The sequence below is a fragment of the Pseudorasbora parva genome, chromosome 9 (assembly GCF_024679245.1).
Source record: "Pseudorasbora parva isolate DD20220531a chromosome 9, ASM2467924v1, whole genome shotgun sequence".
Lineage (NCBI taxonomy): Eukaryota > Metazoa > Chordata > Actinopteri > Cypriniformes > Gobionidae > Pseudorasbora > Pseudorasbora parva.
In genome coordinates, this window is record NC_090180.1 from 48,101,518 (window position 1) to 48,119,017 (window position 17,500).

General features: G+C 36.6%; 1 protein-coding gene across 4 annotated transcripts in view; it reads right to left on the reverse strand.

Annotated features, from left to right (window-relative positions):
- Positions 1-17,500, reverse strand: part of foxl2b (forkhead box L2b) — a 47,112-nt gene that overhangs the window by 781 nt on the left and 28,831 nt on the right. For 2 of the 4 annotated variants that reach the window (XM_067452892.1, XM_067452891.1), the window contains 3 exons: positions 8,028-8,116; positions 2,735-2,833; positions 1-366 (listed from right to left, as the gene is read on the reverse strand). The exon at positions 1-366 is cut by the window's left edge and continues 781 nt beyond it. In XM_067452892.1, coding sequence (XP_067308993.1) covers positions 1-364 — 364 coding nt within the window. In that variant the 5' untranslated portion in view covers positions 365-366; positions 2,735-2,833; positions 8,028-8,116. Of the gene's footprint in view, positions 367-775; positions 1,399-2,734; positions 2,834-8,027; positions 8,117-8,487; positions 8,577-17,500 lie in introns of those variants that run through there. The other 2 variants (XM_067452895.1, XM_067452893.1) reach the window with 2 other exon arrangements.

Consider the following 17,500-nt stretch of genomic DNA (forward strand, 5'->3'; position numbering starts at 1 on the left):
AATAGTTGCCCTTACGCTCGCCTCCGCCTTCCCGGGGAACTTTAATAAAGCACTCGTTGAGACTCAGATTGTGTCGGATGCTATTCTGCCAGCCCTTCTTATTCTTCTCATAGAAAGGAAACTTGGTGATAATGTACTGGTAGATGCCGGAGAGGGTCAGTCTCTTCTCCGAGCTCTCTCGGATGGCCATCGCGATCAGAGCCACGTACGAGTACGGTGGCTTTTGGGACGGGTCCGCTTTCTCCGAACTCGGCTCGGATTGGACCGGCTCGTCCTTCTCGAACTCTTCTTTCTTCACCGCGAGGTTGGTGTCGTGGACCATCAAAGCCATTGCGTCATCATCCAAGCTATGGTAAGATGCCATCGCTTTAAAAACACAAACAAAACATCAAAACAAACACCTCACGCTAAAAATAAAGGTCCTGCATTGGCATCGATGGTCCCGTGAGGAACCTTCACTCTGAGAATGCTGCGGTTGGATCAACGGTTAAACATGGAAAACCGTTGGGTTTAAATTTTTAAATTAAAATTTTAAACCTATAACGGTTGGGATTGTCCAGATTTGACGGTTGAAAGCCAGCATTATTAGAGTGTTTATCATGATTGGAACAGGTTATCTTATTATAGTATAGTTAAAAAGGCGTTAGAGAAAAACAGTTCTGTAGATTATTAAAACTTAATTAATCACTAAGATTATTTGGGCAACCAAAAATGCATTGCTGCGAAAACTTTTTTTCATGAGATCCTGTCGATGTTTGGTTCAAACGGGACGTACCTGATTTTAGGTCTTTTGGATGATTTGTTCATGCATCAGGTCACCGCAGATCCATAAATGATGACAGAAACGCTTAAATATGGTCCGTGGGATTGAAATAAGAGCTCCTGCTCCAGGACACTCGGGGTTTGTGTGATGGACTCGGGATCTTAATGTCGTTTAAGCTCGAAGGTTCTTCTGGAAGATCCTGCAACTTTTTTTTTCCTCCCGTGAAAGGCGAAACTTTGCTGTCGTCAGGATTTTCTCGTCATATTCCGCTTTCGTCACGTATCTCTCATCGCTTAACAAACTCACACACACTGATGCGTTTATCAAATAACACCTTTATCATTCATATTTATATAGCTACAGATAAATTAGCTGCTCTCTGAACATATTTTTAATTTATTACACTAGATTTAACTCAACGTAGCAAATAAATATAAAAACGTTTCGGTTAAAGGTATAAGCGTGAGGTATTTTAATGGACTATTTGACTCTATTTTACAGCCTATAATAATTTAACCCGCTTTTATTAGATAGCCTACTTACATGTTTACCCTCCAAGCAAACTTAACTTAAAAGATGAATAAATGCAAATATTTGGGGGAAAACACAGTAGCCTATATTTTATAAATTCATAATTTCACAACTTCCTAATCGGTCTTTAAATGTGACTGACATTAATTTATTAATCAAATTTCATTTATCATTTAAATCTGGCTAATTTTCAAAAATATCTCATAAATAAACATCTCTGAAAAATGCGATGGGGTTTCTAATCAAAATGTGACTTTCTGTTATGAAACAGGATATTGATTTATGTCCACTGTATTTTGGGAAGCAAGTGAAATTATATATGAAATATTAGATACTGTTACGAAAATGTTGCCAATTATTACTCCCATTACTACACTTATTTTTCATTAGTTAGTTTCCCCAAGAACAATAATCATATGCAAATTAGATGCAGTGTATCGAAACATTGTATTGACTGGGAAAACCATTTATGGCCATTTTCCCACATATTGCATTAAGTATTTAATATCTTTTATAACATATCTGAGAATCATCTTTATACATTATCCCATTGTTTTTGCCCATACATATAACTTTATGTATTTTTTCCCTTGTGTCCATTACATAAGTATAAAACATATTTTTCCTTTTTTTTTTTTTACATTGGTTTCTTATGCTCTAAACAATGTAATTACATGAAAAAAATAATTAAATAACAAAACATGGGTCTCAGGAGGTTATATAGGTGATTATTAATAACTAAAAAAATTTATCTCCAAGCTTAGTCTGTTCTCTCTCTCTCTCTCTCTCTCTCTCTCTCTCTCTCTCTCTCTCTCTCTCTCTCTCTCTCTCTCTCTCTCTCTCTCTCTCTCTCACACACACACACACACACACACACACACACACACACACACACACACACAGACACACACACACACACACACACACACACACACACACACACACACACACACACACACACACACACACACACACACACAGGTGTAACAGCTGTGTGTTCCGTATGTCATCAGCATCTATCGGCTCCTTCACGCCTCTGAAATTTTACAGAGAACGAAACATTTCTTTTGTTTTTTAGTGGAAACTACGCTAGAGATCTGTCGAGCTTGCGTGTAGCTGACTCACATTTTCACTTATATGCAGCCTTAATCAATTCATTGAATCTTTAAAAAAAACACAAATTAATTAATAGACACTGTGTAATTAATGTATACTTTGTCATCCCCAGTATTTGGTTATACAGTAAGCATAGTTCATACTATCAAACTGAATTTTTTAATACATTATTATATCATATTATTTACATACACATGCAAAGCAAAACAGTATTAGACCATCTCTCGCACTGAAATATAGACATTTATTTTGTATCAGATGCTGATCCAATCCAGCAGGCTTCTATTTTAAATAGACTATAGCACATTTAAGGGGAAAACTTACCAAAACTTCCTGCCAAGCTCTTTGAAAGGAGGATGTTTATGGTTCAAAGTGCAAGAATGCAGATGGACTGAAGCTCCGGGTCAGTGGGACACCGCAGACCTGATGAACATCAGAAAGTTACAACATCATCATCTCGCGCTGTTTGAATGTAGAGAGAAATTTGTTCAAGGTGTTTCTAGCTTCAAAACAAATGGCCTCCAATGACGGTTCAGGACCTGCTGAGCATGTAGGAGTTACGAAACCATCTTCAAGCTACGGCAAATATGAGTGTTTAATCACACAAAGAGATGCACGCAGTTATGGAAAATAGTCACTTAAATGGAAAGGTCCAAATAGAACCAAAAATAGCTTTACATTCTGCAAGCACCGGAGATCTTTTATAAGTTCTCCAGAAGGCTGGTTTTCACAGTGATGCCATAGAAGAATCCTTTTCTGTTCCCTAAAGAAAAGCTCTTACGTTTTTTTAGTGTGAAGAACATTTTTATAACCTAAAGAACCTTTTTAAACACTATAAAGAACGTAGGAAAGGTTCCATTGATGTAAAGTTCTTCATGGAACCATAAATGCCCATAAATACGTTTTATTTTTTAAGAGTGTACTGATCATTTAAGGAGGACATTCTTAAAATAAAGGTTCTTTGTTGGAAATTGAATCTCTAACAGGCATGGAAACTCTCTGAGGTTCTTTATAGTGGGAACAAAGTTCTTTAGATAATTAAAATCCTCTTCACTCCTGTCATTTTAAGAACTAATCACTGAAAGGTTCTTCGGGGAACCAAAAATGGTTCTTCTATGGCATTGCCACTGTGGTTTTGGGGTTTGAGTAGAGCCGACTCAAATGAAACAAATTAGTTAAATCAAATTAACTTTTATGAGTACTTTCTTTTTCTTTGGCGTTCTCAGAATGGACACATTTTCATTGTTTTGAGTTTTATGAACTTGTTTCTTTTAATTTAGACAAACTTAACCGAAACTGAGCTGGGATTTTTGTGTGTGTGTGTGTGTGTGTGTGTGTGTGTGTGTGTGTGTGTGTGTGCAAGATTAAAGTTAAGCGGGAGATTTAGGTCAGTTTTGTTGTGCGAGTTTATAAGAGTTTGTTATGTTGGGTTTTTTGTAGGAGTTTGGTTTGAGAACAGATTTATGTTAAATGTTTTATATTGCTGTCCTCATTCAGCAAGTGTTATGCTAATGCTAGCAAAGCATTGTTACCAATTAGGAAGGAAGCATTTATTGAACGCTTTAAGTTTCCACTACTAAAAATATTTAAGTTGATAATTTTAAGTTTAAATGTATGAATGAGCTTACTCAAATAAAAAGTTGAGCAATTAAAATGTATGAGTAGAAAACAAAAATCTGCATGTTCTGCCTACTTAAACTTTAAATTGATGTAACCGATTGCCTCAATGTATTTGAGTTTTGCCAACTTATTTGGCTTTACAGTGTGTAAAAACACCTTTTTGGAGTCTTTTTATTAAGAGTGTAGGAACTTCCATTGCACAAAAGGTTCTTTAGATTATAAAAACGATTTTTATAACACCACAACCACAAAAAAACAGGTCCTTGGGGAACCAAAAATGGTTCTTCTATGCCATTGTCATGTTTTTAGAGTGCACAGAAACCAAAATAATGAAGAACTCTAGATCTCTTATAACTTATAATAAAGAACCATCAGGCCAATCAGAAACCCATACAGCCAAATGATCTGTCATGATTAAGAGTGCACAGCTGCATCAGAAATAATCAGACACTTCCCTACTACATTACGATAAACAGTATGTGACAAATGAAGTACGTCCGAATTTCAGAGGCGGACAGTTGTGAAGTACTTTTACTTTCCAAGTAATTCTGTTGTTCAAGTATTCTTTGGAAAACGCTTACTTCACAAGATTCCACAACATACTATTGTACTTTTTACTGCAATACATTTCATTTTGAATATCATTTAATCCTTAATTACATTAAACATTTAGTATTGTATACTTTTACTCAAGTAAAAGTAGGTCAAAGTTTTACTTGAGTAAGTTTTACAAGTAATAAAGTACTACATTTTTAATGTACTTAAGTTTTAAAGGTAAGAAAACAACTTTTATTTTTGAAATATAGTGCAGTAAAAAGTATGACATTATATATTATGCTTTGGAATGCAGTGAAGTAGAAGATAAAGTATACTTTATCAGTGTTTTTCTTAAGTAGAAAGTAAAAATACTCCACTACTGTCCGCCTCTGCCGAATTTACGTAGTCGTACAAGAGTTGGCAAATGTACTCGGATGACCTGCTTCTTCCTGTTAGTTTCTGAAGTGTGCATACGATCCTATGAGTGAAGCGACGCTGGTAGGTCACATGATGTCCGGATTACATTCATACCACACACACTCATACAATATAAAACATACTTTTTTTTTTAGAAGCTGTGAATTATTCAAAATAAGTGCCTACTTAAGAGAGAGAGCATGTGATTTCGGACACAGCCCATGTTTCTCTTCTTAAATGGAGGCTTGACCTGGCGGAGCATTAATGTGGGGTGGAGGGGCTTCCTCACTTTGTAAAGCCCAGGATTGACCTCTGCCTTAAATTACAAAGCCCATAGAGCCGCTCGGCTCTTCCTGAAGGTGCTCAGGGTTTCTGTTTTAGGAACGGAGACCGTGTTTTCCTTTCTTATCACCCGGAGGAAGCGTATGGGAAGCTCTAAGCCATTCTCCCGACAACGCGCCTGTCAAATTATTATAATGCATTACACCCAGCAAAAGCATCTGTTAAACTGCACTGGCACTCATTAAACTGTGGTTAAAATGCATACCGATATGAATGATTAATAATTCAATCATTCCAGGGATTAAATACAGATCAAACAGTTGCAGATTGAGGATTGTTATTATTATTATTATTATGAAAAAAAGGATCAGATGTCAAATTAATGTCAAAAAGGTTCTATTATGGAACTCTAGGGTTCTCGACTCGATTTAAAGAACCCTTAATGCCAAGAAGGTTCTACATTGAAATCTAGGGTTCTTGACTCAATTAAAGAAACTCTAAGCCACACAGGTTCGGACTCTAAGAACACTTAATGCCAAAAAGGTTCTACATGGAACTTTGGGGTTCTCGACTCAATTTAAGGAACCCTTAATGTCAAAAAGGTTATATATGGAACTCTAGGGTTCTTGACTCAATTAAAGAAACTATTTAAGCCAAAAAGGTTCTATATAGAACTCTAAGAACACAATGTCAAAAAGGTTCTATTATGGAACTATAGGGTTCTTGACTTGATTTAAAGAACCCTTAATGCCAAGAAGGTTCTACATGGAAATCTAGGGTTCTTGACTCAATTAAAGAAACTCTAAGCCACACAGGTTCGGACTCTAAGAACACTTAATGCCAAAAAGGTTCTACATGGAACTTTGGGGTTCTCGACTCAATTTAAGGAACCCTTAATGTCAAAAAGGTTATATATGGAACTCTAGGGTTCTTGACTCAATTAAAGAAACCATTTAAGCCAAAAAGGTTCTATATAGAACTCTAAGAACACAATGTCAAAAAGGTTCTATTATGGAACTATAGGGTTCTTGACTTGATTTAAAGAACCCTTAATGCCAAGAAGGTTCTACATGGAAATCTAGGGTTCTTGACTCAATTAAAGAAACTCTAAGCCACACAGGTTCGGACTCTAAGAACACTTAATGCCAAAAAGGTTCTACATGGAACTTTGGGGTTCTCGACTCAATTTAAGGAACCCTTAATGTCAAAAAGGTTCTATATGGAACTCTAGGGTTCTTGACTGAATTTAAAGGGTTTTTGACTCAATTTAAGGAACCCTTAATGTCAAAAAGGTGCTATATTAGGTGAAATGTCCTAAATGACTGCATAATACATTCATGTTTATCATTCAAACTAAATGCATTAAATGATCCCATGATGGTAATAGTGAACGTATGTTTTAAATGTTTTTTATTGCAATTTCTACACCAGGATGCCTTTGTGTCATCAAATATGCACTTATATACATGTGGATAAAAAAAGTTAGTTTCTTATATGTCCTCTCTGTACACTCTAAAAAATGGACTAACCCAGCAATTGATTGAATCAATGAATGAATGATTGAATGATTTCTGAGGGATCATGTGACACTGAAGAATGGAGGAATGATACTGAAAATCCAGCTTTGCATCACAGAAATAAACACAGCGATTGGGTTGTTTTAACCCAGCGATTGGTTTGTTTTAACCCACCGATTGGGTTGTTTTAACCCCACTCGCTGGGTTGTTTTATCCCAATGGTTGAGTTCTTTTAACCCTGCAGTTGGGTTCTTTTAACCCCGCAGTTGGGTTAAATGTTGCTTAAAACAACCCAATTGCTGGGTTAAAACAACCCAATTGTGGAATTAAAACAACCCAATCGCTGGATTAAAACAAGCCAATCGCGGGGTTAAAACAACCCAATCGCGGGGTTAAAACAACGCAATCGCTGGATTAAAACAACCCAATCGCTGGATTAAAACAACTCAATCGCGGGGTTAAAACAACCCAAACGCTGGGTTAAAACAACCCAAATCCCTGGGTTAAAAAAACCTAATCGCTGGGTTAAAACAAGCCAATCGCTGGGTTAAAACAACCCAATCGCTGGGTTAAAACAACTAAATCGGAGGGTTAAAACAACCCAATCGCTGGGTTAAAACAACCCAAATCGCCGGGTTAAAACAACCCAATCGCTGGGTTAAAACAACCCAAATCGCTGGGTTAAAACAACCCAATCGCTGGGTTAAAATAACCCAAATCGCTGGGTTAAAACAACCCAAATCGCTGGGTTAAAACAACCTAATCGCTGGGTTAAAACAACCTAATCGCTGGGTTAAAACAACCCAATCGCTGGGTTAGTCCATTTTCAACCCGACTTGGGTTGTTTTTAGTCCAGCATTTTTTAGAGAGTATTTAAGTGAACTTGAGACAGCACAATGCAGTCAACAACACAAGGCATGATAACACTGGTAATTAACGTTAAAAGTCCCCGTTTGGATGAATGTGCCAGCGCTGTAGTAAACCTTTGGCACTTTCATCACTTCATATCTGCTGAACAATCATGTCAAATGCATTTACTCCTGTTTAGATAAGATCTAAGTGTCGGACCCTGGAGGAAAACTAAATGAGAGAATAAAACAGGCAAACAAACAGGCTGGAGTCTGTGGCGTGAGCCGCGCGGTTTGATGCTTATCTGCTCTGCACAGCCGCAGGGACTCAGCGCTCCACAAATGTGCCTTTGATCGGCGGAGAGGAAACGCTTTGCTGGGCTATTTGTGGCTCACCTCGGCTCTTTTGTTTCTGCCGAGCAGCAGGTGAAGGTGTTGAAGCTCTTTCTGCACTTCACTGAAGTCCAGCCCAGCCTCCACAAGCCCTGACGACAAGAGACAAACACATGATTTATTCAAGACCGCCGCACAATCACCTGTGCTGCGTACAGAGACAGAGAGCTGAAAAAAATCATATCGCTTATTAATATTATTTATTCATGTAAAAAAGTTTTACAAGAAAAACTATTTCAGTCTTTCTGCTATATGTGTAATTTACTAGCAATTTCTGAGAGAAAATGACTATATACATTTTTTTGTTCATTTTTCTACATTTTTTCATGCCATATTTCTTATTAATTTTCACACAAATTTTTTTTTATTAAAAATTGTATTAACAATCGAGACTGCCAGCAAGCTGGTGCTATGGGAACCAACACATGGCCATCGGTCAAGAGGACGTCCCACGCTAACGTACTCAAGAGGGATGCAGGAGCCCAGAGCACCAATGAACTGGCCAGAACACGGAGCGATGGAGGCTCGTCTGGGGACGACCTGGAGAGTCTTAACACAACAGAGCTGCTTATACAATTACGAATAAAAGAGATGGGGAAAAGAGAGGAAAAGAAAAAGGATATATATATAAAAGAACATATAAATAATAACATTGCATAGATACGGTATTGTATACAGGTACTGTAATGAGTTTCAGCAATAATCTAGTGTGATTTGTCATTAGTGACATCACTATTTATTTTTATTTTTTTTCTGGTGATGCTGTGGAGACTGAGGAAAAAAAGATAAAAAAGGACAATTTCAATGCTTTTCACTTCGTATGTTGGTCTTGTTTCCAGTCTAAAAATCTAAAAATTCTTAAATCAAGATGCATTTACTAGATCAGTACGACATAAGATATTTTTTCTTGTTTTGATGAAAATAAAATGTTTAAAACAGGCAAAATGATCTGCCAATGGGGTGAAAAATAATCTTATTTCTGACTGAAATCTTGTTTCTTGTTTCCGTCCCAAACAGATTTTTCTCACCCCATTGGCAGATCATTTTGCCTCTTTCAAGCAAAAACTAATTTTGATATTTTCCCCCAGAAAACAAGAAAAATATCTAGTAAATGAATCTTGATTTAAGAATGGTTAGATATTTGGACTGGAAACAAGAAGAAAACTAAAGTAAAAAACATGAGCATTTTTTGCAGTGTAGTAATAGTAGTTATAATAATAGTAGCAGCAGCAGTAATAATTACTAGTAATAATCATTTTCATTTATTATTAATGTTATATATTATTATTATTACTATTGCCGTCAGCACAACTGATCACCATCTTTAGCATCATTATTGTTATATATAAATATTGACAATTGTTTAAAATTATCATCATTATTAATATACATGCTATTACTATTTAAATACTTCTATTATTATTTGTCAGTTCTGCTTATATCTGTTTTATTGCTGTTACTATTACTGCTGTTTTTGTTTTTTTTGTTTTTTTTTATTAATTTTTTTTATTTATTTACCACTACTGTTATTATTATCATTATTATTATTAATATTATCTATTATTGCTATTACTATTGCCGTCAGCACAACTGATCACCATCTTTAGCATCATTATTGTTATATATAAATATTGACTTTTATATATATATGTATGTATATATATATATATATATATATATATATATATATATATATATATATATATATATATATATATATATATATATATATATATACACACACACATGCTATTACTATTTAAATACTTCTACTATTATTTGTCAGTTCTGCTTATTTTTGTTTTATTGCTGTTACTATTACTATTACTTTTTTTGTGTGTGTGTTCTGTGTTTACTCTGTTGTAAGTTTTGCACTCTTAATAAAAAATAAATAAATAAATAATAATAATAATTTTCATGTATCCTGATTATTCAAACACACTTTAACACATTCAATACAAAAGACTTTGTACGTAATAATATAATTTTCATTGTTGTACTGTTTGATTGTTTTCCTGTCCTATTTGTTATTAATTAAACATGCTATGTTCAAATAAATATGAATTAATAAAAAATAATTCATGTGCACTGATTATTAACTAACACATCATCACGCTAAAAGTACCCTTTCATACACACGCGGGTTCTAAACACAACTCCCGTGTTCGTGATTTCATTTTAAAGAACATTTTATAAACAATTCTATTTCATTTGTTCTTTCTTTCTAGGAATAAAGTACGTTTATGAGCTGGTTAATACATGAAAAATTATTCAAAAATTAGTTAAACCATAAATTAAAAGGCTCTATATATGAACTGGCATTTCTTCCCACCCATTTTTAAAAATATATAAATTATGATAAGTGAATAAATTAAACACAAATAAACAAACCTGTCGCCACCTAAAGATTTACATCATGGTTTTAAGCATGTGTGACAGCTGAAGAATACAGCTTCTCACACACACACACACACACACCTCTCTCATTAGCAGTGATGTTATGATGGAGGGTGTATTGCGCTGACAGCTTTGCTACGGGCTGTTGTGTTACTGTACTCGACAGGTGTGCAGCGCTCGTCTGTCTTCATTCATGGATTTCACAAACACACAATGAATGATGGCTTCATATTTAAGAATTATCCTTCCATTCAGATGAAAAATTACAAACAACGATCTCCAAAATGACAAATATGTCATTATTTACTTTCTTCATAAGAGTCGTCAGTATTTCTGTCGTTTTCCAGCACAAACATCAAAACATTCCTTTTTAATTTTTTGGGCCAGAATATATTCATTAAGTTTTGTACATACACAACACAAGACAATCAACCACAATGCCGCTCAGAAAGCCATCTCTGTACAAAACAACGGTCTACTCCAAATATTCCTAAATCAAGACACATTTAAGGAAAATTACTGAAGATATGAAGAGTGAAAATGACGTGAGTTTGAGCTTAAAACAAGAATCTGTAAGAAAAGTCAAAAAACTCAAAATAATCTTTTATGAACGAAAAAAAGCCAGATGTTTGAACGGCACGAAGGAGAGTAAACCATGACACAGTGATCATATGCTTTCAACCTCATCGCATTACGATTTTTCTGCACAAAAAATGATTGAAAATGAGTTTGAGCTTTAAACAAGAATCTTTCCGAAGAATAATTTCCCTTTGAATGAAGCTTATTTTTCTGACTGGCAGATATTTGCTCTTGTTTTGAGCTCAAACTCGCTTCATTTTGGTCCCCATTTGGCCCCACTTTATATAAGGTGGCCTAATATATTATCAAAAAATAAGTACAATGTACTAATTGTGTTCATATTATATTGCAAAACACTTTAGCTGATATTGAGGTGGATACGGGTAGAGTTAGGGGCAGGTGTGTGTGTGTGTGTTTAAGGGTAAGGTTAGGTGTAAAGGAAGGGTCAACAGTGTAATTACAAATGTAACTACAGAAATTAATTATAGATGTAATTACATGCAGGTAATTTTGAAAATGTAAGTACAATGTAAAAACATGTATGTACACAATAAGTGCATTGTGTCAAATGATCCATTACAATGTTAGTACACCGTAGTTAAGACCACCTGATATAAAGTGGGTCCAAACATTTTTTGTCTTACTATTAAAGTCATTTCTCTTCTCCAGTAAACGTGTCTTGATTTAAGAATGACAAAAATAAACTGTTACAGTGCTCTCTAACTTCCATGGACAAAAAAACAGACAAATATCTTCTTATTTTATGCAGCAGAAAAAAAAAAAAAAAAAAAAAAAAAAAACGGAGGTTTGAATGGCATGAAGGAGAGTAAACCATGAACCTTCAATCTCATCGCATTAAAGGGGCGGTGAAACAGTCAGTTTCAGTCAGTGTCATGTCAATCTTGAGTACCTATAGAGTAGCATTGCATCCTGCATATCTCCGAAAAGTCTTTATTTTTTTTATAATTATATAAGAAAGATGCGCTGTTCCGAGTCTTTGTGGGGGCGTGTCGTGTGGGCGGAGCTAAATAATGACATGTGCGCGCCGCTGTGCGTCGTAAAGCGGTGTCATCCCTAACAGCGGGAAAAAACTTTATTCAAAATAAAAATATGGCTTTTAATCAGATACAGCCATACATCTATGATCCGGAATCAGACCCAGAGGCTGCAGTTGAACAGGAGCAGCAGCAAAAACGACTAGAGCAGGACGTCTGTATGTGGTACAAGTTATACACTAACTATATAATATGCTTAGCGGCTTGTGTTATTTACATATTTATACTTGAATTATATCGTCGTATTTTTGTCTTTGAAGGTGTACATGTGGGAAGTGCAGTTGTGCACGTGTGTTTGTGTGTTTACGCGTGGTTTGTGTAGACAGTAAGCGGACTAAAAGCAGTCTCACTCACCCTTCTATCGTTGGGACTGCTCCATCCTTCAGCATTAGGCGATTGGAAAATCCGGCGTCGAGCTGGGCCTTGTTTATGAAACAGTCGGCACCGAAATGCAGCGAACAGATATAAACATTTGCGCAACTCAGTTGCTGATCCGGAAAAGCAAATTAGAGCAATCCACTGTTGCCTTAACGCGGGGTTTTTGGGGAATCTGTGCAGGACTGTCTTGGTCTGGCAACCAAAAACGCACTTTTTTGGTGACATTGTTAATTTCTTGAAGTCACATCACCTGTCCAGCATCCTACGAGCCCCGCTTTGATGGGCGTAGCCTGTTGCTTTCGCTCTCTCTCTCTCACGCTCTCTCTCTCTCACGCTCTCTCTCTCTCTCTCTCTCCCTCTCTCTCTCTCACGCTCTCTCTCTCTCTCTCTCTCTCTCTCTCTCTCTCTCTCTCTCTCTCTCTCTCTCTCTCTCTCTCTTCCGGTAGAATTGTCCGTACGGCCCATACAAGGAAATTCCGCCCCCATTAACGTCAAAGGGGACGCATGATCGCAAAAAACTTGCCGAAACTTATGACTAACCGGAAGTAGTATTTTTGACAAAGAAATACTCCCATCAAACGTCCACCTTAACTTTTGAAACTTTGTCTATGTTTAGTATGGGATTCCAAGTCTTTAACAGTGTAAAAAGATCAGTATGCATGAAACAGCATCCCCCCCCCCCTTTAAGATTTTTCTGCACAAAAAATGATTTGTAAGGTTGATTTGTTGGCTCAAACTGACTCGCGCTCGCGTCCTTTTTACGCTTCTGCAGGAAGTGACATCACACACATATTTCTATATTATGTTGATATGGTGTCTACACAATATCTATTGGGTTATTTACTAGTGTGGTTTAATTCAGTGTTATATTATGAGTATAAAGTATTGCAAAGGAAACTTCAACTGAGAAACTACTCAACCTTTTACTGGTTATTAAAATTACTTACTTTTTGGTTACTTTAAAAAATTGAATTGTTGATATCAAAGATTCATATCCTAGGGATAATAAAAAGGCAAAACCGCTGAAGTGACACTGAAGAAATTCAGCTTTGATCACAGGATTAATTTACATTTTAAAATATATTCCCATAGAGAACAGATGATTTACAGCTCTGGAAAAAATTAAGAGACCACTTTACACTGAGAAACCAATGTTAGAGCTGCATGTACATTGTAATATTAAATCACAATTTTTACTGTATTTTTCATCATATAAATGCAGCTTAAAATTCTTACTGACCCCAAACGTCAAAATTTAAATGTACCATATTTTATTCTGATTATGTAACCCAAGACCGCATTTACATAGACAATACCTGTTCTCACGGAAACATCAATGTCAATACAGAACCTTTATTAAAGGGTTAATTCAGCCAAAAATGAAATGTCTGTCATTAGCTCCTCTCCCTAATGTCGCTCCACACCCGTAAGACCTCCGTTCATCTTCACACACAGTTTAAGATATTTTAGATTTAGTCCGAGAGCGTATGCAAGTGTATGCACACTATACTGTCCATGTCCAGAAAGGGAATAAAAACATCATCACAGTAGTCCATATGAGACATCAGTGGGTTAATTAGAGTCTCTTGAAGCATCCAAAATACATTTGGGTCCAAAAATAACAAAAACTACGACTTTATTCAGCATTGGCTTCTCTTCCGTGTTCCTCAAATAAAGAATCAAACGGCCATGAACCAGTGAATCGATCAATCACATGCTCCCAGAACCTCATTGGTTCCATAGATGTTAAAGGTTCTCACGGAACCATCAATGTCAATAAAGAACCTTTAATTAAGAGTGGAAAGAGAACCTCATTGGTTCCATAGATGTTAAAGGTTCTCACGGAACCATCAATGTCAATAAAGAACCTTTAATTAAGAGTGGAAAGAGAACCTCATTGGTTCCATAGATGTTAAAGGTTCTCACGGAACCATCAATGTCAATAAAGAACCTTTAATTAAGAGTGGAAAGAGAACCTCATTGGTTCCATTGACGGTAAAGGTTCTCACAGAATGATCAATGTCAACAAATAACGTTTTTTTGGAGTGTTAAGAGAACCTTATTGGTTCCATTGATGATTGAGAATAGCTGTGTTACATTGTAATATTATATCACAATTTTTACTGGATTTTTCATCATACTGTATAAATGCAGCTTAAAACTCTTACTGACCCCAAACGTCAAAAAAGGGTCAGAGAGACACGTTCCGCACCCGCTGCAGGAGGAAAAGGGGTTCGGGCGACCCCGGAGAAACGGACCCCAGCGGTCCCGGTCCGGCCAATGTGTTCTCAATCAGAGGAAACACAAACAGGCTCTGATTTGAAGAAAGGCCACAGATCTCTGGGATCCCGGACTAACGCCACACACATCCCTCCTGGAGAGACGGAGGAAGAGAAAGAAAAGAAGGAAAGGAGAGGTAAGGAAAACAAACACCTTGGTTGTTAACAAGAGACAGAAGCGGCCGTCGCTCTCGCGTGCGTTTCTCTCGGGGCGTGACACGGCTCGGCCTGGTGTTAAACCACACAAACAAACTTAAAGATTAGGAGCGAGCCGTCGCTAATGAGTGACAGACGAGAGGCAGCACACAGGTAACGACTTCTGTCACAACAAACCCAGATACACGTCACCCTGAACCACAAAACCAGTCCGAAGGGGACAGATTTATACACCATCTGAAAGCTGAATAAATAATCTTTCAGTGATGTGTGGTTTGTTAGGACAATATGTGAAAATTTGGAATCTGAGGGTGCAAAAAACTCTAATATTGAGAAAATCCCCTTTAAAGTTGTCCAAATGAAGTCCTTAGCAATGTATATTACTACTAATAATACATTTATGATTCATACATTTACTAAATATCTTCATGGAACATGATCTTAATATCCTAATGTTTTTTGGCATAAAAGAAAAATGGATAATTTTGACCCACACAATGTATTGTTGGCACAGATATACCCGTAAGACGCATTAAGGTCACATTTATTATTTTATTATATATAAAAAATACAAAAAAAATATTTTAAGAAAAAATTGTTTAATATATTTTTTTTCCTTTTCATTTTTAGGTAACAATAATAACCATAGCATGTACATCTATTAATGTGTCTATTTATTTTTGTTTATGTCGAGTTATTAATGTCTATTTAGAAATGTTGCGTTGCAACTAGCTGAAAAATATTATTTTACTTTTTTATTTCAAGTGAAAAATCTATTTTATGGATTTAATTTTAGTTGCAGTAAATATATAATTCAAGTTTTTATTGTTATTATCATGAAAATACAAAACACGGATTACAAATATATACAATTGCTAAATATAAGGCCAAAATATAGGCAGTGGTTGTAATTAATAAAATTAAACGGAATACAAAATGAGGGAAAAGGGAAAAATATGAAAAGTATTTACATGATCTTGCATCTAGTAGTGCAAAATAATGAGAAGTCAGAGTTATTGTGTCACATAAGACCACAAATCTTCCCAGACAGGGACACACACCGGGACACATGCTCTGTTCTTATTACGTTCATACGAGGCTGTCTTTGTCATAATGTTGACCCATTCTTTTAACTCTGGGGTTTTGTAAGTTTTCCCAGTGTTTCAAATGCATGGTGACTGCGAACTCTCCACTTAAAATATTTGGCATCTACGCCCTGTCTCCCAATAGACATAATTTTGGTGATAATGGTTTTGTTGATCCAAGAAAGGTTGAATAAGTGGACACTCCCAGATACAGTGAATAAAAGTACCTGTGCTTTTGACATTTCCAACAAACGTTATTATTTGTCAGAGACGTTCTATAAAGTCTAAGAGGTGTCAGACAGAACCTGTGTGTGTGTGTGATTTTGTACTGTGTAAATTGCCCTCTGGCTTCTTAATGTAATTATTTTCCACTCTTCGTCCCCAATTACAGCCCCAATATCCCTTTCCCATATTTTCTTTAAACGTGTGCAGTCATTGCTGAGCACATGGTTGGTCATCCAGTAAAATACAGAGGCTTATTTTTTTTAAAGAATTTATTTGCAAATGATGGTGGAAAATCAGTATTTGGTCAATAACAAAAGTTAATCGAAATACTTAGTTATATACCCTTTGTTGGCAACGAAAGAGCTCAAACGTGTTCTGTAAGTCGCCAAAAGGTTTTACACACTGTTGCTGGTAGTTTGGCTCATTCTTCCATGCAGATCTCCTCCTCGAGAGCAGTGATGTTTTGGGGCCGTCGAGTTTTCAACTCCCTCCAAAGATTTTCTATGCGGTTGAGATCTGGAGACCGGCTAGACCACTCCAGGACCTTGAAATGCTTCTTACGAAGCCACTCCTTCATTGCCCAGGCGGTGTGTTTGGGATCATTATCATGCTGAAAGACCCAGCCATGTTTCATCTTCAATGCCCTTGCGGATGGAAGGAGGTTTTTACTCAAAATCTCATGATACATGGCCCCATTCATTCTTTCCTTTACACCGATGAGTTGTCCTGGTCCCTTTGCAGAAAAACAGCCCCAAAGCTTGATACCCCCCCCCCCCCATGCCTCACAGTAGGTGTGGTGCAACTCAACATTCTTCGTCCTCCAAACACGACAAGTTGTGTTTTTACCAAAAAGTTCTATTTTGTTTAATCTGACCATAAGACATTCTCCCAATCCTCTTTTGGATCATCCAAATGCTCTCTAGTAAACTTCAGACGGGCCCGGACATGTACTGGCTTAAACAGGGGGACACGTCTGGCACTGCAGGATTTGAGTCCTGTGTGTTACTGATGGCAGCCTTTGTTACTTTGTTCCCAGCTCTCTGCAGGTCATTCACTAGGTCCCTGTGTGGTTCTGGGATTTTTGCTCACCGTTCTTGTGATCGTTTTGACCCCACAGGCTGAGATCTTGCGTGCACCAGATCGAGGGAGACTATCAGTGGTCTTGTATGTCTTCTATTTTCTAATAATTGCTCCCACAGTTGATTTCTTTACACCAAGCTGCTTACCTTTTGCAGATTCAGTCCTCCCAGCCTGGTGCAGGTCTTCAGTTTTGTTTCTGGTGTCCTTTGACAGCTCTTTGGTCTTGGCCATAGTGGAGTTTG